General features: G+C 36.2%; 1 protein-coding gene across 1 annotated transcript in view; it reads left to right on the top strand.

Moving 5' to 3' along the window:
* Nucleotides 1–25,158, top strand: part of LOC119519960 (mitogen-activated protein kinase kinase kinase 4-like) — a 73,417-nt gene that overhangs the window by 12,288 nt on the left and 35,971 nt on the right. The window contains exons 3-8 of the mRNA XM_037817678.1: nucleotides 7,091–7,248; nucleotides 10,788–10,904; nucleotides 12,394–12,493; nucleotides 12,588–12,671; nucleotides 18,697–18,955; nucleotides 24,737–24,885. Of these exons, the coding sequence (XP_037673606.1) occupies nucleotides 7,091–7,248; nucleotides 10,788–10,904; nucleotides 12,394–12,493; nucleotides 12,588–12,671; nucleotides 18,697–18,955; nucleotides 24,737–24,885 (867 nt within the window). The remainder of the gene's footprint in view (nucleotides 1–7,090; nucleotides 7,249–10,787; nucleotides 10,905–12,393; nucleotides 12,494–12,587; nucleotides 12,672–18,696; nucleotides 18,956–24,736; nucleotides 24,886–25,158) is intronic.

Genomic DNA, 25,158 nt, shown 5'->3' with positions numbered 1-25,158 from the left:
TAGTGACTACTCAGCAGCCACCATGGAGGCGAGAAGGCAGTGGCATGATATATGTAAAATTCTGAGTGAGAAATATTTCCAACCAAGAATACTTTATCCAGCAAAGCTCTCCTTCAAATTTGAGGGAGAACTTAAATTTTTCACACACAAACAAATGCTGAGAGAATTTGCTAACAAGAGAGCTGCCCTACTGGAGATACTAAAGGGAGCCCTACAGACAGAGAAACAAAGAAACGACAGAGAGACTTGGAGAAAGGTTCAGTACTAAAGAGATTTGGTATGGGTACAATAAAGGATATTAATATAGAGAGTGGAAAAATATATATGACAAACATAAACCAAAGGATAAGATGGCTGATTCAAGAAATGCCTTCACGGTTATAATGTTGAATGTAAATGGATTAAACTCCCCAATTAAAAGATATAGATTCACAGAATGGATCAAAAAAAATGAACCATCAATATGTTGCATACAAGAGACTCATCTTAGACACAGGGACACAAAGAAATTGAAAGTGAAAGGATGGAAAAAAATATTTCATGCAAGCTACAGCCAAAAGAAAGCACGTGTAGCAATATTAATCTCAGATAAAATAGACTTCAAATGCAGGGATGTTTTGAGAGACAAAGAAGGCCACTACATACTAATAAAAGGGGCAATTCAGCAAGAAGAAATAACAATCGTGAATGTCTATGCACCCAGTCAAGGTGCCACAAAATACATGAGAGAAACACTGGCAATACTAAAGGAAGCAATTGATGTTTCCACAATAATTGTGGGAAACTTCAACACATCACTCTCTCCTATAGATAGATCAACCAGACAGAGGACCAATCAGGAAATTGAAAACATAAACAATCTGATAAATGAATTAGATTTAACAGACATATACAGAACATTACATCCCAAATCACCAGGATACACATACTTTTCTAGTGCTCACGGAACTTTCTCCAGAATAGATCATATGCTGGGACATAAAACAAGCTTCAATAAATTTAAAAAGATTGAAATTATTCAAAGCACATTCTCTGACCACAATGGAATACAATTAGAAGTCAATAACCATCAGAGACTTAGAAAATCCACAAATACCTGGAGGTTAAACAACACACTCCTAAACAATCAGTGGGTTAAAGAAGAAATAGCAAGAGAAATTGCTAAATATGTAGAGACAAATGAAAATGAGAACACAACATACCAAAACCTAAGGGATGCAGCAAAAGCAGTGCTGAGGGGGAAATTTATAGCACTAAACACATATATTAAAAAGGAAGAAATAGCCAAAATCAAAGAACTAATGGATCAACTGAAGAAGCTAGAAAGTGAACAGCAGACCAATCCTAAACCAAGTAGAAGAAAAGAAATAACAAGGATTAAAGCAGAAATAAATGACATAGAGAACAAAAAAACAATAGAGAGGATAAATATCACCAAAAGTTGGTTCTTTGAGAAGATCAACAAGATTGACAAGCCCCTAGCTAGACTGACAAAATCAAAAAGAGAGAAGACCCATATAAACAAAATAATGAATGAAAAGGTGACATAACTGCAGATCCTGAAGAAATTAAAAAAATTATAAGAGGATACTATGAACAACTGTATGGCAACAAACTGGATAATGTAGAGGAAATGGACAATTTCCTGGAAACATATGAACAACCTAGACTGAGCAGAGAAGAAATAGAAGACCTCAATCAACCCATCACAAGCAAAGAGATCCAATCAGTCATCAAAAATCTTCCCACAAATAAATGCCCAGGGCCAGATGGCTTCACAAGGGAATTCTACCAAACTTTCCAGAAAGAACTGACACCAATCTTACTCAAACTCTTTCAAAACATTGAAGAAAATGGAACACTACCTAACTCATTTTATGAAGCTAACATCAATCTAATACTAAAACCAGGCAAAGATGCTACAAAAAAGGAAAACTACCGGCCAATCTCCCTAATGAATATAGATGCAGAAATCCTCAACAAAATACTTGCAAATCGAATCCAAAGACACATTAAAAAAATCATACACCATGACCAAGTGGGGTTCATTCCAGGCATGCAAGGATGGTTCAACATAAGAAAATCAATCAATGTATTACAACACATTAACAAGTCAAAAGGGAAAAATCAATTGATCATCTCAATAGATGCTGAAAAAGCATTTGACAAAACCCAACAGCCCTTTTTGATAAAAACACTTCAAAAGGTAGGAATGGAAGGAAACTTCCTCAACATGATAAAGAGCATATATGAAAAACCCACAGCCAGCATAGTACTCAATGGTGAGAGACTGAAAGCCTTCCCTCTAAGATCAGGAACAAGACAAGGATGCCCGCTGTCACCACTGTTATTCAACATTGTGCTGGAAGGGCTAGCCAGGGCAATCTGGCAAGACAAAGAAATAACAGGCATCCAAATTGGAAAAGAAGAAGTAAAACTGTCATTGTTTGCAGATGATATGATCTTATATCTGGAAAACCCTGAGAAATTGACGACACAGCTACTAGAGCTAATAAACAAATTTAGCAAAGTAGCGGGATACAAGATTAATGCACATAAGTCAGTAATGTTTCTTTATGCTAGAAATGAACAAACTGAAGAGACACTCAAGAAAAAGATACCGTTTTCAATAGCAACTAAAAAAATCAAGTACCTAGGAACAAACTTAACCAAAGATGTAAAAGATCTATACAAAGAAAACTACATAACTCTACTAAAAGAAATAGAAGGGGACCTTAAAAGATGGAAAAATATTCCATGTTCATGGATAGGAAGGCTAAATGTCATTAAGATGTCAATTCTACCCAAACTCATCTACAGATTCAATGCAATCCCAATCAAAATTCCAACAACCTACTTTGCAGACTTGGAAAAGCTAGTTATCAAATTTATTTGGAAAGGGAAGATGCCTCGAATTGCTAAAGACACTCTAAAAAAGAAAAACGAAGTGGGAGGACTTACACTCCCTGACTTTGAAGCTTATTATAAAGCCACAGTTGCCAAAACAGCATGGTACTGGCACAAAGATAGACATATAGATCAATGGAATCGAATTGAGAATTCAGAGATAGACCCTCAGATCTATGGCCGACTGATCTTTGATAAGGCCCCCAAAGTCACTGAACTGGGTCATAATGGTGTATTCAACAAATGGGGCTGGGAGAGTTGGATATCCATATCCAAAAGAATGAAAGAGGACCCCTACCTTACACCCTACACAAAAATTAACTCAAAATGGACCAAAGATCTCAATATAAAAGAAAGTACCATAAAACTCCTAGAAGATAATGTAGGAAAACATCTTCAAGACCTTGTATTAGGTGGCCACTTCCTAGACTTTACACCCAAAGCACAAGCAACAAAAGAGAAAATAGATAAATGGGAACTCCTCAAGCTTAGAAGTTTCTGCACCTCAAAGGAATTTCTCAAAAAGGTAAAGAGGCAGCCAACTCAATGGGAAAAAATTTTTGGAAACCATGTATCTGACAAAACACTGATATCTTGCATATATAAAGAAATCCTGCAACTCAATGACAATAGTACAGACAGCCCAATTATAAAATGGGCAAAGGATATGAAAAGACAGTTCTCTGAAGAGGAAATACAAATGGCCAAGAAACACATGAAAAAATGTTCAGCTTCACTAGCTATTAGAGAGATGCAAATTAAGACCACAATGAGATACCGTCTAACACCTATTAGAGTGTCTGCCATTAAACAAACAGGAAAATACAAATGCTGGAGGGGATGTGGAGAAATTGGAACTCTTATTCAATGTTGGTGGGACTGTATAATGGTTCAGCCACTCTGGAAGTCAGTCTGGCAGTTCCTTAGAAAACTAGAAATAGAGTTACCATTCGATCCAGCGATTGCACTTCTCGGTATATACCCGGAAGATCGGAAAGCAGTGACACGAACAGATATCTGCACGCCAATGTTCATAGCAGCATTATTCACAATTGCCAAGAGATGGAAACAACACAAATGTCCTTCAACAGATGAGTGGATAAATAAAATGTGGTATATACACACGATAGAATACTACGCGGCAGTAAGAAGGAACGATCTCGTGAAACATATGACAACATGGATGAACCTTGAAGACATAATGCTGAGTGAAATAAGCCAGGCACAGAAAGAAAAATAGTATATGCTACCACTAATGTGAACTTTGAAAAATGTAAAACAAATGGTTTATAATGTAGAATGTAGGGGAACTAGCAATAGAGAGCAATTAAGGAAGTGGGAACAGTAATCCAAGAAGAACAGATATGCTATTTAACGTTCTGGGGATGCCCAGGAATGACTATGGTCTGTTAATTTCTGATGGATATAGTAGGAGCAAGTTCACAGAAATGTTGCTATATTATGTAACTTTCTTGGGGTAAAGTAGGAACAGGTTGGAAGTAAAGCACTTATCTTAGGTTAGTTGTCTTTTTCTTACACCCTTGTTACGGTCTCTTTGAAATGTTCTTTTATTGTATGTTTTTCTTTCTTTCTTTTTTTTTTTTTTAAATTTTTTTTCCATGCAGTTGATTTAAAAAGGAGAAAAAGGTTAAAAAAAACAAAAACAAAAAAAAAACAAGGAAAAAAATATGTAGTGCCCCCTTAAGGAGCCTGTGGAGAATGCAGGGGTATTGGCCTACCCCACCTCAATGGTTGCTAACATGACCACAGACATAGGGAACTGGTGGTTTGATGGGTTGAGCCCTCTACCACAGGTTTTACCCTTGGGAAGACGGTTGCTGCAAAGGAGAGACTAGGCCTCCCTATAATTGTGCCTAAGAGCCTCCTCCCGAATGCCTCTTCGTTGCTCAGATGTGGCCCCCTCTCTCTAGCTAAGCCAACTTGAAAGGTGAAATCACTGCCCTCCCCCCTACGTGGGATCAGACACCCAGGGGAGTGAATCTCCCTGGCAACGTGGAATATGACTCCCAGGGAGGAATGTAGAGCTGGCATCGTGGGACGGAGAACATCTTCTTGACCAAAAGAGGGATGTGAAAGGAAATGAAATACGCTTCAGTAGCAGAGAGATTCCAAAAGGAGCCGAGAGGTCACTCTGGTGGGCACTCTTACGCACAATTTAGACAACCCTTTTTAGGTTCTAAAGAATTGGGGTAGCTGGTGGATACCTGAAACTATCAAACTACAACCCAGAACCCATGAATCTCGAAGACAATTGTATAACAATGTGGTTTATGAGGGGTGACAATGGGATTGGGAAAACCATAAGGACCACACTCCACTTTGTCTAGTTTATGGATGGATGAGTAGAAAAATAGGGGAAGGAAACAAACAAACAAAGATACAAAGTTACCCAGTGTTCTTTTTTACTTCAATTGCTCTTTTTCACTTTAATTATTATTCTTATTATTTTTGTGTGTGTGGTAATGAAGATGTCAGGGATTGATTTAGGTGATGAATGTACAACTATGTAATGGTACTGTGAACAATCAAATGTATGATTTGTTTTGTATGACTGCATGGTATGTGAATATATCTCAATAAAATGAAGATTTTAAAAAAAAAAAAAAAAAAGAACATGCCCTTTTCTGGGGTAACAACAGCATGTCAAACCACCACATAGGTATATACTCAGAAGAACTGAAAGCAGTTCATGGCAGCATTATTCACAATTGCCAAAAGATGGAAATAACCTAAGTGTCCATCAACTGATGAATGGATATACAAAATGTGGTATATACATACAATGGAATATTATTCAAGTGTAAGAAGAAATGATGTCCAGAAGCATGCAACAACATGGATGAACCCTGAGGACATTATGTTGAGTAAAATAAGCCAGACACAAAAGGACAAATATTGTATGATCTCACTAATATAAACTAATTATAATGAGCAAACTCATGGAGTTAAATCTAGACTATAGGTTACCAGGAAACAGAATGAGGGTAGAGAATGGGGAGCTGATGCTTAAATTGAACAGAATTTTTAATAAGGTTGATTGTAAATGTTTGGAAATGGCTAGAGGTGATGGTAGCAAATTATCTTGAATGCAATTAACAGTGCTGCATTATGGGTGTGTTTATGGTTGACAGGGGAAGTTTAGGGTCATGTATGTCAGTAGAAAGAAAGCTAGAGGATAAAACATAGGACTGTATAACACAGTGAACCCTGTTGTGGACAATGAAGGTGGTTAATAGTACAAATATAAGAATGTTCTTCCATGAACTAGAACAAATACATGTCACTATTACAAGGCATTAATAACAGGGTGGTGGTATGGAAAAAAATACAACTAATGCAAAGTATGGACTATAGTTAACAGTAATATTGTCATATTCTTTCATCAACTGTAACAAAGGTACTGTACAAATGCTAAATGTCAATAATGCAATAATGGGGAGTATAAGGGGCATGGGGCTTTTTTTTTTTTTTTTGGAGGAATAAACAGTCAAATTTTAAATTGAAAAAAAAAATACTCGACAGTAACCTTACTAACCAACAGAGAATAAGAATTTGGGAATAAGGAAGCTGTTGTAATAGGACTTGTGGGCATGAACCCCACTTCAGAACAATTGGATAATTTGGTTATAAATCGTAATGTGTATATCTGAAACCTTGAAAATGTAAAAATTTTATCATAAAAATTGGGATATGGGGTTGGGATGGTGGGAAGAAATGTGCTCATTTCCTCATCTCTCTCTGTACATGAAATACTCTCTAAAGTTACAGTATGTATAATTCTAACAAATAAATATCCCAGCCTCTTAAAGGAATGAGTTGTAATATATTAATAATGAAAATTTCTGGAAGCCTTTATTTTGAATTTTTTAAAACTTTCTTTATTGTGCTTTTCTGTTCATCATGATCATTTTAGTTTTCTTAAAATTTGGAGGGGTTATGAATAATGTATTAAGTTGCCGAAGAGCTGAATTGTGTACTTTAAAAATATCTTCATTTAGATGTTCAGCTAACCAATAGTGAACAGCCTTGTTTCTCAGCATTGCACGTTTTAACAGTCTCTCTTTCGCCTTACCCTTTGGTTCATAGCTGTCATGACAATATAGGTGAGAGTTGTGAGTTGCTGAATTCTGCTCTGAAATGTCTACATTTTTTTTATTTTAAGGTATATTTTGATTACATGAGAAGCTGGATCCAAATGCTACAGCAGTTACCTCAGGCATCCCATAGTTTAAAAAATCTGTTGGAAGAAGAATGGAGTTTCACCAAAGAAATAACTCATTACATACGGGGAGGAGAAGCACAGGCTGGAAAACTCTTCTGGTAGGACATGACTTCCTCACTCTCAGCCTCACTCCCAATTTGCTCATATTTCTCCTACACATTTAAATGTTTATTTTAAAATTACAATCGGTCATATTTATTAGGCGCTCTCTCCCAAAGGCTGGTTACTCTTAGAGCAGGGGTTCTCCTAGGGGACATTTGACATTGTCTGGAAACATAGTTGATTGTCATGGTTGGGAGGGGAGAGGCCAGGGATGCTTGTATAGATTCTACAATGCACAGGACAGCCTCCCACAAAAAATTACCCACCCAAAATGTCGGTAGTACTGAGGTTTGAGAAACCAAGCCTTAGAGTAAACCCCCTTGGTTATATTTAACAAGAAGCAGAATCTAAGTCCTCTTAAGAGTAGAACAGACTTGAATTTATCAGTCTTGGTGGGGACCTGCAGGGTCTTAAGAGGCATATATTTTCACAGATACTGTTTTGGGACTGTAATACTAATCACACAATCCCTTTGGAAGCGGGTTTATATGTGGTGAAAGAATGGAAATGTAAACCAAAGATAGTCACAAGGAGGGAAGTGTGGTCACTGATGTGTTTGTTCTAGGAAATCAATGTGATTTCTTGAGTACAGGTCCACATAGGTTGAATTGAGGGTGCATTTGAGCAGTCTCCTGGTGACCATTACATCTTTGACTGACTGGCTCAGTGAGGATCAGTATTCATTTCTGCTTTAGATTCTGCTGTTCTGTTTGTGCTGCCTTTTCTTACTTGCCTCATGAGTCATTTTATTTCTTCTGCCTTCTTTGTGTAAAGTTTTTTGTACCAGGTTCATATTTTCTTCCCCACACTCTGACACTCTGCATGCATTCTTTAGAGCTTTATCTTTCATGTTGAGTACTCTCCTAACTAGAGCCTCATTGTTCTCAACTCCAGCAAACTCTGTACCATACTCAGTATCTGAAAATTTTGTGTTACCTTTTGGATCCTAACCTCCAGTTCTTTTTCATGTCTTCTCTATCCTTACTTTGAGTGAGCAGTAAACTTGCTCTTGTCTTATAATGCTCAGTCCTTCAGGCTGTGATCCCCAATCTGACTTCCCTTGCTTTCCTGTTCAGCCTGGTGCCATAGTCAGCCTTTTAAAAAAAATGCATTCACTATTATTTTCAGAATTTCTCCCCATCTTAATCTTTCTTGGTTCTCCTTTGCCTGTAGTACCTTCTGTTTGCATTTTGTGTCTAGGCTGTCTAACTTTGTTAAAGAAAGTAAATTTTTTAAAAAATCCAGTTACTGTTTAGTTTCAGCACAAATTCATGTTAAGTAATTTCATTGTACCTTCATTTCCTCCTGTCAGTCTTTTTTGTTTTTATTTTTTCCTTGTTCTTTACATTCCCTATAGTGCAGACTCTTAACATTCTGCAGTTTGCTTAAGTCTCTGACCTTCGCCTTCATGTTCCTTGTTTTGAGAAGTTCACAGGGCTTTCTCACTGCCCCTTTCTATGGGTCTTACTGACTTCTCCTCTTCTAGTTCAGGACTCCGTTGCTTCTCGTCTGGTGTATTATAGCAGCAAGTTTCTGCTTCACATGCTGTTTCTTCCAGGTTCACTCAAACTTGGAATGGACCCCTGACTTCCTTTCTCTGCTTTGTTAGGTGCCCCTTCAGGGTATAGTGAAGCCGAGTGACCTCTGCTCACCACCCCATATTACCCCTTTGACCAAGTTGTCATTTCTCTCCTATTATATTGCAGAATATATTATATTCTCTCCTATTATATTGCAGTAGCTAAGTGATCTTCCTGCTTCTGCCTTTATCCCCTTATAGTTTATTCTCAACACGACAGCCAGTGTGATCTTGTCAAAGCGTACATCAGACCACATTTCTCTCCTGTCAAAACACTCCAGTGGCCTCCTTTCTTATCCAGGAAAAGTGAGAGTGCCTAAAAATGGCCCACAAGGCCTGACTGTCTCACTTGTCATATCTTTGTTCTCATTTCCTACTCCTGCCTCCTGTGTTTACTCCACTCCAGTCACAGTGGCTTCCTTATTTTTTCTCGAAGGCCAGCACGTTCTGGCCTCAGGCCCTTTGTCCTTGCTGCGCCCTCTGCTTGGACTGCTCTTCCCCCACTTATTTTTGTGACTCATTTCCCAACTGCTTTCAGGTTTGTTTCCACATATACCTAATATACTTCTCAGAATACGTAAATTGAAATCCCTACCCTTGAGCTTGCCTTAGCTTTCTTCCTTCTTTGTTTTCTCAGTAGCACTTACCAATATCTGAAATACTGTACATTTTACGTTTCCCTTGTTCATTTTGTTTATTGGTTTTCTATGTTCACTGGGGGGGATTTTGTCTGTTTTGTTCACTGTTGCCTAGTACATAATAGGCACTCAATAAATATTTGTTGATTAAATCTATCTTGTTTATCCTTGTACTACACTACCCTTGCTAAAAGGATATTTGTAATCAGGTCACTTTCCCACTCATAAATGTTCATCGCCCACCCTTTTTGCCTACAGATCAAACCAAATTTGCCTGCCAAATTAAGCAAGACATTCAAAGCCCTCTGCAAAATGGCCCCAATTTGCTTTCCTAATCTTCCACCACCCTTTGTAGCATAAATATCCTCTAAATCCTTCCAGATTAGATTATTTCTTTTTTCAGATATGCCTCTTATTTAACAAATCTTCATGCCTTTTGATAGTGTTTATTGTTTGTCTTGGACTTTCCTTCTCCCTTTTCCCTTCTCCATTCTCTTCCTGACCCGATTCCCTATTCCCATTATTATTTTACCTATTAAAGCCCTGCTTTTCATACAAGGCTATGCTTCCTGTCCCCGAAACCACGCGTGGCCCTTCAACTGAGTGCAATCTTTCTCCTCTGACAACCCCCCTAGGACTGACTTCCCTTCACAGCTGCTATTGGATGAATACTTAATCTGCTGTCCTCAGCTCAGTCGATCATAAGCTCCTTGCCTTGAACATCATGGAGCTGTATAAACTGTTGTTGAGTTTTTAGTGCACTCATTTAGATTGATTTTTTTACATTTGGGTACATTTTAAAACTGGTATTTAGATTGTATATGCAGCAAGATGCGTCAGTTATGTAGTCTATTTCATGCTTACTGACAATAATTAAAGCTGATTGTGAGGGAAATGTTTAAAAACAGTTGCATGTGAGGAATTCACTTCTCTTTTCTATGTTACAATTTGGTTTATTAGGCTTTAAAAAAATCTTTCCTACGTATGTATTTAAGGCCATTTTATACCATTTTGAACATTTGTTTAAGGTGTTTAAGATGGAAATGACATTTGTGTAATAATCACATAACTACTCAAATTTAATTTAAGGATTTTACAATGTATAATGAAAAACTGTGGAAATAGAACAAAGGTCAATTCATAATTGAGACTTCTACTTTTATACATTGATCATCATTTTATACTAAAAAAATTCTTGATTTTTAAATTATTGAATCATTAGCTCAACCTTTCAGTTAGTTTTTCATTCAAAAATTAGAATATGAGTGAAGGAATCTTTTCTTCTTTGTTTTATTTTTGTTATTTTTTGTTCCCTTAGTGACATTGCAGGAATGTTGCTGAAATCTACAGGAAGTTTTTTAGAATTTGGCTTACAGGAGAGCTGTGCTGAATTTTGGACCAGTGTTGATGACAGTAGTGCTTCAGATGAAATAAGGTTGAAGTTACACTTTCTTTTCTCTCCTATTTCTTATTTCTTGTAGTTTACTCTTAGTGATAAGCTTAGAATGAGAGTTGTTTAAACCACATTGTGTTGAACCTTAAAAATTTGGGTAGTAGATTTAAAGGAATTTAGTTATTGTTGCCTGGGCTTTTCATATGATGTCTTGGTTATGGTTTTATGTGAAATTTTCTTTGAGGCTAACTCTGAATTTTTTGAGCCTAATAAAATAGTGCTTTAGAGAAAGGAATAGAAAGTTTAAGTTGAGTAAAAGTGAGTAGAACTACCTCCACCCACATGTTCTAGAATGTCTTTAATTAAACACTATTTTTCTGCCCTTTAAAAACCCCATAGTTGTCCATTAATATGTTTTAATGACATTTGGTACATTTTAGTTATTTTTATGCTTAACTTATCCCCTCTATTGAACATTAAACCATGAAACCATGGCTTATTTATCTGTTGCATTTTCTGCAATTCATGCAGGTAGTATTTATATTGAATCATGTGAAATTGTTTTTGTGGCATGTGTATCAGGCATATAGCCATTTCGTGGCCATGTATCAGCCATTTCATGTGATGCAGTCTTACCAAATGCTCAAGTGGAATTGAATTCTCTAGAACTGAAATGTTTTCTCTCACCATCCACAGTTTGATGGAAAACACATTTTGGCTTTCAGAACATCTGACATGTCTTTATGCCAGGGTTAAGGAAAGAAGTTCCTATAGATTCTCATCTGGGAGAATATTGAATAACTGAGAAAAAGAATGGGTCAATTTGCAGAAGGTCTTGCAGTTTTGACAGTTATTATGTTGAATTCATTATTGACATGGAAATTCAGGAACTAAGATAATGACCCAGAGAATGTCTCTCATGATGCTCCAGTTGACTGTTTTTACCAGAATTGGATAGAAAAAGTGGGTTTACATACAGTGGTGTGCTAAAGTTGGCTTGTATTGGCTTGAGAGAGCTAATTGTGCATGTCTTCCCAGCTCTTTGTTCAGTGACATCATACTGGTTAGCTTGAAATCAGCTATGATGGGAGCATTTACCCCATGGAAATCAAATCACCAAATACCACAATAGGCAATAATTTTTGAATAACTGAATGTTAAAATGTCAGCATACCACTGTATATATTCCTTTTTTAATTAGATTATGAGCTGGAAATCAAGAGCTTAACTCAAATTCTAAGAAATTAGCAGAATAAAATCTTTGGACTATTGCACTTACTGCTACTTGAAGGTTATTTAATGTGCCCTACTTATATTTAAAGAACACAAGTGTTTTCTAGAAAACAGCAAGAAGCAAAATGCTGAGTGTTTCAGAATATAGTCACAATAATTACTCTCATTAAAAAAAAATCTGCATTCTTTTCATTTATTAATGTGATTTGGAATGTGCTTCATCTTTATTGTTATATATATCTCGCAGCTCTGGACTGTGCCTTAATGTATTCTAACTGGATTTCAATCACCTTCCCAGGAGATCTGTTATAGAGATAAGTCGAGCCCTGAAGGAGCTCTTTCATGAAGCTAGAGAAAGGGCCTCCAAAGCACTTGGATTTGCTAAAATGTTAAGGAAGGTGAGTTAATAGTCCTGATTATTTTTTTTTCTTGTTTATCTTTTATCTTACTTTCTAAAAAGCTAAAGAAATTTCTTTATATATTTGATCCTAGGACCTGGAAATAGCAGCAGAATTCATACTTTCAGCCCCAGTTAGAGACCTTCTGGATGTTCTGAAATCAAAACAGTATGTCAAGGTAAATATTTAAGATGGTGTAATGGAAATATTTGGCCTTTCCTACCTTACTCTAAAACAGGCAAACTTTTACTTAAAGGTCCAGATAGTAAATATTTCAGGCTTTGCAGACTGTACATTGATCCTAATTATTATAAGACTGTCCCATAATTTCCCGATAAAATAATTGGAAAAAACTTGATTGTATTAACTTGCTCTAAGAATGCAGATAAAATAATCAAATGGTTACTTAAGCTATTTAATGTATTAACTTAGCTGCACACACATATTTAAAATAATATATATAAAGTAATATTAATTTTGAATAATTGTTTTCATTCTCCCATTTCCTAAGCAGTTCAGACTTTTTACATGAATCTTTGACATCAGTGACCTGTTCATCATCAGATCCACTTTTTGAGGCATCATCTTTACTCCAGTTTAAGTTGGTTGAGATTTAGCACTTTTACAATCTGTGTATGATATTGTCATTGGAAATTTTATTCCAAACCCACAATTTTATCCCACCCACATACCTAATGTGGGTATGTGTGACACACACAACATAATCACATACATATTCCTTGTTAAAATTATCTTTAAAATACCCCTCGGGAAAAAATATATACCGATTGCAAACTATATACTACAATTAGTTGTATTTCAACGTTCATTCATAAACAGTAACAAATGTACTATACCAATACTATGAGTCAACAATGGAGGGGGGTTGGTTAGGGATATGGGAGGATTCGAGTTTCTTTTTCTTTTTTTTTTCTTCTTTTGCCCTATTTCTTGTCTGGAGTAATGAAAAGTTTCTAAAAATTGAACAAAAATTAAGTGTGGTGATGGATGCACAGCTGTATGAGGATACCAGGGGCAATTGACTGTCCACTTTGGATCTTTGGATAATTGTATGGTATGTGAACAATCTCAATAAAAATTAAAAACCAAAAAAAAAAAAAATACCCCCCAGAATAACTAGTGAGTCTATATTAACATTTTTTTTTTGCCTTTTGGCTGAGGTGACTTGCTGTGAACATCCCAAAGTAGCATTGACTGAGACTGCTTTCAAGCTGACTTCCTCCCCTTAGAGTATTTTCTTTGTTTAAAGTAAAACAATTAAGAGAGTGCCCTATAATTGGAAAAACTTTACAAGGACCCTTCACCAAAATACATTTCCAAACTCTCTCTCCTCTCCTCCATCCTTCATACTACTGGCAGTTTTCTGCACTGTTCTGATTAATGCCTTTCCCCACACCTACTTGTCTTTTCTATAAAGGCCCAGACAATAAATAGTTTAGGCTTGTGGATCACGTATTCTATGCTATAACTACTCGACTTGACAATATACAGACATACTTCAGAAATACTGCGGGTTCGGTTCCAGACTACCGCAATAAAGTGAATATAGCAAATGAGTCACAAATTCTTGGTTTCCCAGTGCATATAAAAGTTATGTTTACACTATACTGTAGTCTGTTAAGTTAAGTATGCAGTAGCATTATGTCTGAAAAAAAAAAAAACCAATGTACATACCTTAATTAAAATGTGACAGAGACACAAAGTGTGCAGGTGCTGTTGGAAAAATGGCGCCGATATATTTGCCCAACGCAGGGTTGCCACAAACCTTCAATTTTTAAAAAAACACAGTATCTGCAAAGTGTCATAATGCAAAGCACAGTAAAACGAGGTATGCCTGTGTAAACGAATGGGTGTGGCTGTGTTCCATTAAAACTTTGTTTGCAAAAACAGGTAGAAAACCAGGCCCTTCTGTAAAATAGTGATTTTCCCCTCTTCAAACCTCTATAATTCCCACTTTTAGATTTAGCCTCCTGAACAAGAAAAAGATTAAGCAGATAAAAACATTCTTCAATCTCAAACTTAAAATAGAAAATAAAAGCAAGAAGTAAGTGCATGATTAGAAATCTGAGCTCAGATGGTTTGTAAAAATGTAAGGAAAAAACCATGAGTGAAGGTTTATAAGAGATGGGAGTAATTGAAGAAGATTAAAAAAGTACTGCTCAAAAACTTTTCCCAATTGGATAGCTGTCTTGTAGGGTCAGAATGGTACAGTGAAAAGAGCTTGGGCTTTGAAGTCATTCAGAGCTGGATTCCTGTTTTAGTTTCTGATATTTGTTTACTTTATCATCTTGGACAAATTCTAAGCTGAGTTTTTGTATCTGAAGAACTTACCTCATAGAGTTGTTGTGAAGGTTAAATGTGATAATTTATGTTGTACCAATAAACAGTTGGCCTCTTCCTCTTTTACTTTATATATATATATATATATATATATATATATATATATATAATATGTCCTTATCTCAAATTGATTCAATTCATGCTATTGACACTTTGCTCTGCCTCAGGCATTGGACTTCCCACTCCCCACCCAAACACACGGACACATTCTGAATAGCCTGAGATTGCTGCACTTCCACTGACTATATGCTGACCTGCTATGTATGTATTTTTCTTTTAGTTGAGAGTGAGTTAACAGAAAATGGTGTCACAAATTTTGTGTTTTTTCTTTTCTTAGGTAAAATTCCTATACAATGAGATGCACTGGTCTTAAGTGTAAAACTGATGAGGTTGACAATTGTTTGTGCCCAATTATTTGCACCCCTACCAAGATATGGGACATATTCATCGGCCCAGTTTCCTTTGTGCTCCCTTCCAATCCAACCCATCTCCAAAAGCAACCACTGTCTCTGATTTTAATCATCACAGATGATTTTGTCTGCTTTTGAATTTTATATAAGTGGAATATTTTGTGTCTGCCTTCTTTTGCTCAAAATAATGTTTTTGAGATTCATCTATGTTGTATTTATCAGTAGATCATTTTCCCTCTACTTCTTATTTTAATTGATCTTTTTTTTTTTTTGTCTTTTATTTCTAGTGCTTCCTCTCTGAGAAATCTGTTTATTCCAAAATTGTGGAAACAGTCTTCTGTGTTTCCTCCAGAAGCCATATAGTTTAGTTTTCATGTTAGGTCTGTGATCAGTCTTGACTTAATTTTGTATAGGGTGTGAAGGAGGGATTGACGTTTTCTGTTTTCCATGTGTTTAATCAGGTGTTTCCATGGGTTTATTCAGATGTTGCCTTAGTACCTTTGTTACAAATCGACTGTACGTATGTGGGTTTATTTCTGGATGTTTTGTTTCTTAATCTAGTGCCCTTCCTTAGTAATTGCTTTTCCAAGTAAGGCTTGGAATCAGATGGTGTCAGTCCCCAATTTGATCTTAATTTTCAAAGTTCTTTTAAGTATTCTAAGACCTTTGTATTTCTGTGTAAATATTAACGTCAGTTTTTCAGTTTCTTCAAAGTCTGCTGAGATTTGATTATGATTGTGTTATATATTCAAATGAGTTTGGATACGACAGACAGTCTTAACCATGTTAAGTCTCTTGATCTATGAACATTGTTATATTTTGGCTTTACACACTCAATTATTTTTGAAGAGCTTTAAAAACGAGAAAACATTGTATGATTTTGGACACTTTTCATTCTTTTTTGTAAATCCAAAGTTCCCTGTTCCCTTTTTCTTTCTGCCTGAAGAATTTCCTTTAAAATTTTTGCAGTACTGTTCTTCAGGCAATGAATTGTCTTAGTTTTTTGTCTGAAAAAGTCTTTATTTCATTTTTATATTTGAAGCATATTTTCACTGGGTATAGAATTTTAGGTTGGCAGGTTTTGTTTTGTTTTGTTTTTTCTTTCAGTGCTTTAAAGATTCTTTCCTTATCTTCTGGCTTACATAATTTCTGAAGAGAAGTTTGCTGATGTTCTTAATGTGTCTTTTGTCCCTGGCTGCTTTTAAGATTTTATCACTGGTTTTTAACAATCTGGTTATACATGCTTAGGCGTGGTTTACTTTATGTTTTATATGCTTTGAGTTTTGTTGACGCCCTAGAGCTGTAGTTTTATCAAATTTAATACTTTTTCAGCCATTATTTAAAAAATTTTTTTTTCTGTTCTCTTGTCTCCTTTCCTTCTGAGACTTTAATTACACATATGCTAGATTACTTGTTATTCCACAGGTTATTGATGCTCTCTTTATATTTTCACTAGTCATTTTTCAAATTCTCATTCACTGATCTTTCCTTCTTCAGTATCTAAATTTGTTTTTGATATCATCCAGTCTGTGTTTTTCATATCTAGAAATTCCAGTTTCCTGTTTCTCTCATCATCATTTAAAATAGGAAATACTTATTTATAATAGTATTTCCTGTTTCTCTCATCATTTTTTTTCCTGTTTCTCTCATCATCATTTAAAATAGGAAATACTTATTTATAATAGTTATTTTAACATCCTTGTCTGCTAATTCCATTATCTCTGTCATTTCTGGGTTTGCTTCTCTTGATTTATTTTTCTTTGGGTTATTGGTCCTATTTACTTGCTTGGTTATTTTTTATTTTTTATTTTTTTGCCATAAAATATTTTAAGTTATTGATATAGGTACTCATCCATTAAGTAGATGGAACATAACTCCCCATTCCTTAAGGATGGACTCTATATAGTGACTTCCTTCCAAAAAACAGTTTGGTCAGGGGAAAAAGAGTAATTTTACATTGGAGAAACCTGGCAAATAAAACCTCAGCCAGGTGATGAAGGTAAATATCAACAGTGATAAGTCATTTTGAGAGTATGGACCCTTGATATGGAGTGATGGAAAAGGCACTGTTGTCACTGTGGTCTTTTGACCCAAAAACATCACAGCATAATCATAGGTAAAACTTGCTTTGGTTATTTTTTTATTGAATGATGGACATTTTGAATTTTACTTTGTAGAGTGCATCTTCATTCCTTTATGTAAGTCCACATTTCTTTCCAGAGTCATTTTCCTTCAATCTGAAGAGGTTAGTTTAAGATTTCATGTAGAAACAGAGTATTATCAGAGATAAAGAGGAATATTTTGTACTGGCAAATGAGTCAACTCAGGCATAATCATTAATGTGCTTATACTTAATCATAGAACTTCAGAATGCATGAAACAAAATCTTATAGGACTAAATGGAGTGAGAGACAAATTCACAATTATAGTAAGATATTTGGACACCCATCTTTCAATACTTAATAGAAAAGATGGCAGAAAATCAGTTGAAATCAATGGTCAGAGAATCTTTACTGAATATAAAAACATTAAAAGATAATAGATAAAAACTGTATAATATGTAGAGTTAGATGCTCCAAATATTTTTTTTGAGTAACATGACATTAGCCATATCCAAATTAAAAAAAAAAATTAAATCAGAAAATAGTCATAAGAAATGGAATACAATTAGCTGAAAAAAAGCGCAAATTCCTGTAATGGAAGAAACAAAATCAGTGTTTCAAAGGATTGAGACACAGTATACTTTAGAAAAAACAAAAAAATACTTAGCAATTTTAAATTGACCAACCCCTAATTGTATCTAACTTAATTGGTACTTACTTTTTGTTTTAAATAACTTTAGCCAAAAGGTTTTGTAGACTTTGTTTGAGATCATGAAGTAACATTGGCATCATACATTACACTCAGTAGTAGATTCATTATGTACTTTCCTTTGTGAGTGGTATTTCATGAAGTAATCTTGATGCTAAAAAAAAAAAAAGCTTTGTCATTATATAATAGAGTGAACCTTGGAGCTATAACACACCATTTTGAAAAAATGTTTTCCTTACAGTGTTTTAAATTTGGGGTTTGTAAATGTTTATTTAATTTAAACTAATTGCCATCTTGTTTTCTTTTTATAAACATGCCAATTGCTTCAGTAATTCAGATTATTGGTAATTAATAAAAGCTTTTCAGAATTGATGCATCATTTTTAATTAGTTGTCAGCAACAGTTGCATGTAAATTAAACATATGAAATCACGTTGCTCTCCAACAAAAGTTGCAAACAAGAATATTCTACATCATTGTTCCTGAGTAAACCAGAATCCTAGTTCGAACGATTTTTTGAAATCTGAAACTCTTAAACAGCTTGTTTGCTTTTTTAAAAGAACCTATTTCTGTAATGAATGGTGTTCCTAATATAAGATTTTTGGTTTATTTTCTTTTCCAGATACAAATTCCTGGGTTAGAAAACTTGCAAGTATTTGTTCCAAACACTCTCGCTGAGGAGAAGAGTATTATACTGCAGTTACTCAATGCAGCCGCAGGAAAGGACTGTTCTAAAGATTCAGATGAAGTACTAATTGATGCCTTTCTGCTGTTGACCAAAAATCATGATTCAGATGATGTCTGGGGCACGTGGGAAGAGCAGCCTGTCAAAGTTGTGCCTCAGGTGGAGACGGTTGATACCCTGAGAAGCATGCAGGTGTGTCTTCCTCCCAATTTCCATGCCCACTGCTCTGACCCCGCACCTTTAGCATTATTTTAAGTCATACTTTTTAGAAAAAATGAATTATTAGCAGCTTGTGAATGATTAGTTTAACTACCATAGTAGTCTCAAGTATACAGTTCCCCAAATTATGCCTTGATTTTTTAAATAGATAATTTTGCAGCATAACTTGTACTAAAAGATGCCATGAAGTTCTATAAGTACATTAAATTGTACTGAATATTTGAAGTAAACCATATATTCTATTTACACCTTTTCTTAGTTCAGTCATGTAGTTAGATATATGCCCATGAGCTAAAAGAAGTTATCTTATTTAATTAATAGCTCCAGAAATCCCACTTCTCCAAGTACTCTGATTTACTGGTTATTCAGTTTTCATTGTTTCAGTAAAGACTATCACCTGCCTACCTAACAAGAATCAATGAAAATTTATATAACACATTAATTAAAACTCTAAGAAACCTAGTGTTACCTGCATTTCACTCATGGCCAGTGATAATGGGAGTTTCATTATCACACACCTCAAAACCACTCTGACCAGAAAGGAAATGACTGTCTCCCTTGACTCCTACAAATCTGCTGTCTTATATTCCCTGTCTTAGTGAATAGCATGCCATCCACTCAATTCTTCGAACCAGAAATGTGACAGTTAAAATAAGTTCAGTCCTTCCCCTCTTCCAACTAATCACTAACCCTGTCAAGTCTTGAGTATTTTGGGTAAATGACCCTTTTTCTGCGTTTTCCATCCTCACATGCTGCCCCAGTACACACACACACTTTGCTCCTGGAGTGTTGAACTCCTTAGAGTTCTGAGATACGTCAAAGATGTCATGCCTGCAAAATCCTGTGGCCTTGGTCCACACTCTTCCACCATATCTGGACTCTTCTGCCCTCTTTCCCATCCATTCCAACCTAGTAGTTCTTATCCTAGAAGCATAATGTGCTTCTGCTTCCATCTAGGGGTTGCTGGTCTCCGTTTGTCTTTTTCCCTCACTCTTCCATGCACAAAGCAAATTCTGATGTCTGTACTTTCAGAAGGTATTCTGTAATAGTTACTTCCCTCATCTTCACTGTTGTCCTAATTTATACCACTGAGTATCTCCACCCTAGATGACTGTGTTGGTCTGTGAACTGCTCCTTGTTTTCACTCTTAAATGCATATAGAAGTAAGAGAGATTTTTTTTTAAAAACTTAGATCCACTGTTCCTTTGCTTAAAATGCTCCATCTTCCTGTTTATGTAGAGGTCCTGGCCTCTCTCTCTCCACCTCTGCTCCTCCCACTCTTGCCCTTGCTCACCACTAGCCTTATTGGCCTTATCTCAGGTCCTCAATTTACCACATTAATTACTGCCTTCGAATCTTCCCTCTGCCCCAGAAACTTTGCCTGCTGGTCTTAACATCTGTAGGCATTTATGAAAGTGTGAAATAAAACTTTAAAAAGAGGAAATGTATGCATACTTAAAGTATTTAGCTTTTTATAATACGAGTTATTTATAAAACTGTACTAACTGTTGCCAGAGTGTGTTTTGGTAGACTAGGCAGTCAGGAAAATCCGTTTTTATTTACTCCAAGTGCAATCTGTTTTTGGTTATGGTAGTTTTAAAAATATATAAATATTTATTCCCTTTGCTTAAACAGTACATGCCATGCCCATCATGGAAAATTTGGAAAATACAAGAAGGAATAAGTGTTATCCATAATCCTGCCACTCACAAATAACCATTCTCATATATGTCCTTAAAGTCTTTGTCTTGTGCATAAAAAAATGCATGCACATACACAAAAGATAGGTATGCACTTTTTAATATGGTTCATTTATGTATGCATGCAACTTTAAATTCAGCTTTTAAAAAATCACAATATATCATTGCGGTCGGGGTTACTGCTTCTAGGGGGAGTGGCGGCCGGTAGCCGAGCCCTCAGCTCTCGGGGCTGCTTAAAGGGTACCGGCGGCGGGGGCTCTTTCCCAGAGGCGAGGGCGAGGCGGAGGACGTGGCCGGGTCCTCGGCGAGAGGCGTGCAAGGTATGGAGGGCGGCGATAAGGACAAAAACACTCTTCATCCAGTAGGAGTATGCGCCAAAGAGATTTATTCAGGGGTGATTACAGGTTATATAGGCTGGTAAGAGGGGCAGGGCTGGAAAGGAGGTGAAGTAGCCTAAAATGGCAATACTGAAGGAAGAGGGGCTAGGATTGGTTCTGAGAGGACGCAGGAGCCATTGCAGCGGGCGGGGGTTGTTTTTGCCACGGTGCATGCGCACTGGCGGTGGCAGGAGTGGCCTTGGCACAAGGGAGTATGTGGGTAAGATAAGGAAGTGGGGAAAGGGCAGTTGGGAGAAAGGCGGTTTCCTCCGGCAAGCCTCCCCTGCCAGTGGCATTTTGGGTGAGGAAAAGGGAGCTGCCTTGACCTCGCTCCCCAGGCTCGGGGGGGCTGCAGAGGGCACTCACGCCCGTACCTACTACCCTCCCCAGGGGGTGATATCAGGTCCCCTGGCCCAGGCCTGGTAAGTCGAGGCACAAGCTCAGCTACCCGCATATCATAATAAACATATTCCCACACATCATTAAAACATTTCTAAAAACACTGTATTGAGTAGTTGGATAATATTCCATCAGTATAGATGCCATAATTTGTTTTATCACCCTTCTATTGTTGGAAAAATAACTAGTTACCAGTAATTACTACTTTTCTTTATAGACCTCTGATGAACATCTTCATATGTAAATATTTGTTTGTATCCTTGGGCTAGCTGTTAAATCTATTATCTTAGATTTTTTTTTTCTTTATCAAATTGAGCCTTTATTTTCATTAGGGTGTCAGTCTATGAAATTGAAATACATGATCCACAGTAGCATTCTCTGCCTTACACCTTATAGTTTTGAGATGTTTCTCATCTAAATGTGCTATGTCATTTTTTTTTTTTTGATGAATATTTATTGTGTGCTTTTTTGGTGGTGTTACAGTGAAGATAGGTAACCAAGGAAACAAACACCATGCACTTATTTTTTGATTTGCGATCTCTAATACTTAACTGTGAGTTCAAGATTTATAAGTAGTAGCCTGAGTTAAACATTTAAAAAATCTTAAATTTAAACAGTTTAAGAAGGCACTCTAACTTATTCTTTACTATCTCTACTAATGGAGGAAAGCAGTAATAGGTATAATCAAAAAATAATTTGACTTTTGGCTTTAATGGATAATATGTAAAAATATCAATTATATTTAAATATTAGCATCTATATTCTGGGAATGTGGACAGAAATCTCTAGAATTGAATATCATGGGGTGAGTAAGTAGTAAATTTGTGAAAAGTATAATTTGTAGAGTTCTTTGAAATAAATATATCTTTATATCCTTATAGAATTGACAAGAACTAGACTTTTACATAGTGTTATATGCTAGTACTTAAAAGATATTTTTGGCTTTCACAAGCAAGTTTTGTAGTGTCATCCTGATAATGTGACTAACTCAAGACTGTAAATACATTCATATAGTAAAAAATCACAAATTATTACTAGTCAGGGGGATGCAGTTTGGTTTAGAGAAGAATCTGAATAACAGGATGGATTACTATGTAGACTATTCAGTGACTATAACCTGCATAGCATCAAGAGTATATATTCTTTGGAAACTTATAGGTATTACTGAATATAAATTAACTATTTCTACTAAGATTGCAGTTACATTTGAATGGCTACTTGTAAATAGCTTGGATTCCTAAGTAATTTAAGCCAGCTTTTCTTTTCTGTGTTATTTCCAACAGTTATGTGGATTGATTCTGCAAAGGCAAACTTTAGTATAATTCCATGTGAATTATTGGAGACCTTGGATACATGGAATTTTATTTCTATATAAAAACATTCTGTAACAGTTTTCTGTGTTCTCAATAGAATTTAAGTGCAATGACAAAGTGTGATAAACACTATTATGAATAGACAGATTGGTAGAATATCAGAGTTGAAAGGAACTTTAGAAATTTAGACCAAATTCTTTGGAAGTCAAGCAAAGTGATTCCATAGTGTAGTGACAAGAGTGAGGTAAGAGTGGGATAAAATTCAGATGTCCAAAGTCTGTGCTGTCTCCCCTACACTGAGCTGTTTGTAGTATGCATCTAATAACTTGATGGTATTGGGTTACAAAGGGCTTGAAGTGCGGGTGCCAGTGAGTATTTAAGCTGACTCTGTGGTTATGCTGTGAATACTTTACAGCAAGAATCTTGGGATTCGGGCTGTGCTAGTGAAATATCTACAAGAGCATTCTGTTGAGTGCTCTGGTCCTGTCCTTTCGGTGGCACCTGGTAGTCTATCTCTTCCTCTCTAGTTAGCCACTGGGATCCGTGCCTTGGGGCCCTTCTCCATCATGCAGAAGACCTCACTGACATCATACAGAAGACCTCACTGGACAGCAGTGCTTACTGCAGGGAGCTGCTCCGTGGGAGCAGCCTCACTTCAACACTGCTTGCTGGCTTGAGAATTTGTTTTATTTCCTTTTGTTTCATTTTTGTTGTTGTTGTTGCTGTGTTATTTTCATTTTTTATTGTAGTAACATATATACAGCACAGAGTTTCCCATTTTAACCACTTTCATTGTACAATTCAGTGATATTAATTACATTTACCTGTAACCATGCTACCATCCCCAACATTCATTACCAGAACTTTTTCATCACCCCAAACTTGATCCATTCCATACCAATTAGGCAATAACTCCCTGTCTTAGTTTTCTAGGGCTTCTGTAACAAATACCAGAGACTACTGGGCTTAACAACAGGAATTTACTGTCATATAGTTTTGGATGCTGGAAGTCCAAAATCAAGGTTATCAGCAGAATCCCACTTTCTCTGAAGTCTGTAGTGTTATTATTGGCTTGCTGACAATCCATAACTCAATCTCTACCTCTGTCACATGGCCATCTGTCTTGTTTTTCTCTCCTACTCCCTCCTACTACTGTGTTTAAATTTCTTCTGCTTATAAGGCTCCCAGTTATATTGTATTCAATTTGACTTCACCTTAATTAATAGGGTCTTTGAAGATCTTATTTACAATTAAGTTCACATGCAGAGGACCAGGGGATAGGACTTGAATATATCTTTGTGGGGGGCATGATTCAATCCATTACATTCCCCATCACTCCTCCCACCCCTGGTAACCCATAATCTACTTTCTGCATCTGCGAATTTGCTTCTTCTAAGTATGTCATGTAAGTGAGAATCATACAATATTTGTCCTTTTGTGTCTGGCTCTTTTCACTCAACATGATGTCTTCAGGGTTCATCCATGTTGTGCTGTGTATCAGAACTTCTTTCCTTTTCATGGCTGAATAATCTTCCATTGTGTGTATATGCCACATTTTGTTTATCCATGCATCTGTGAATGGACAGTTGAATTGCTTCTACTTTTGACTATAGTGAATAATGCTGCTATGAACATTGCCATACAACTAATCTGTTAAGAGTTCCTGTTTTCAGTTCTTTGGGGTGTGTACGTAGAAGTGGAATTACTGGGTCACTATGTTTAACTTTCTGAGGAACCGCCAAACTGTTTTCCACTGTGGCTGCACAATCTTAAATTCCCACTAACAATGCACAGGGTTTCCTATTTCTCCACATCCTCACCAATACTTAATTTCCCTTTCTTTCCTTTCCCTTTTAAAAAAAAATCCATCCTAGTGGGGGATGGTATTGTTTTTGGCCTGGGGGTTGAACTAGAATGGGAAAACGTAAAGGGGTCTGTTTTTAATGCCCTATGTTTGCTTTTCCTCCAGGGAATAATCTTTTACTAGTTGTCATGCAGTCTGCCCATCTCACAATTCAGAGCAAAGCTTTCCAGCAGTCCATTGAAGGACTCATGACTTTACGCCAGGAGCAGACATCCAGTCAGCCAGTCATTGCCAAAGCTTTGCAACAGCTAAAGGTATTTCACCATCAATTCTATCTTAGCTAATTTATTTCCTTTTGGATGAAATGTTAGGAAAGGATCGGTATGTTATAATGTAAAATCATTCAAGGAATTTGAGCTCTTAAATTTTCCTTCCCACTTTCTACCCCCCCCCCCCCACACACACACATAGTTTCCTAAACTGAACTAAAATATATGTTGAAACTAAAAATACATTCCTGGACTATAGTATGTTAGAATTGGGAGAAATAGAAAATTGAGCAGTTAACTTCGTAATGGTGTCATAGC

Source organism: Choloepus didactylus, chromosome 24 (genome assembly GCF_015220235.1).
Source record: "Choloepus didactylus isolate mChoDid1 chromosome 24, mChoDid1.pri, whole genome shotgun sequence".
Classification (NCBI taxonomy): Eukaryota; Metazoa; Chordata; class Mammalia; order Pilosa; family Megalonychidae; genus Choloepus; species Choloepus didactylus.
This window is presented reverse-complemented; position numbering and strand designations above follow the sequence as displayed.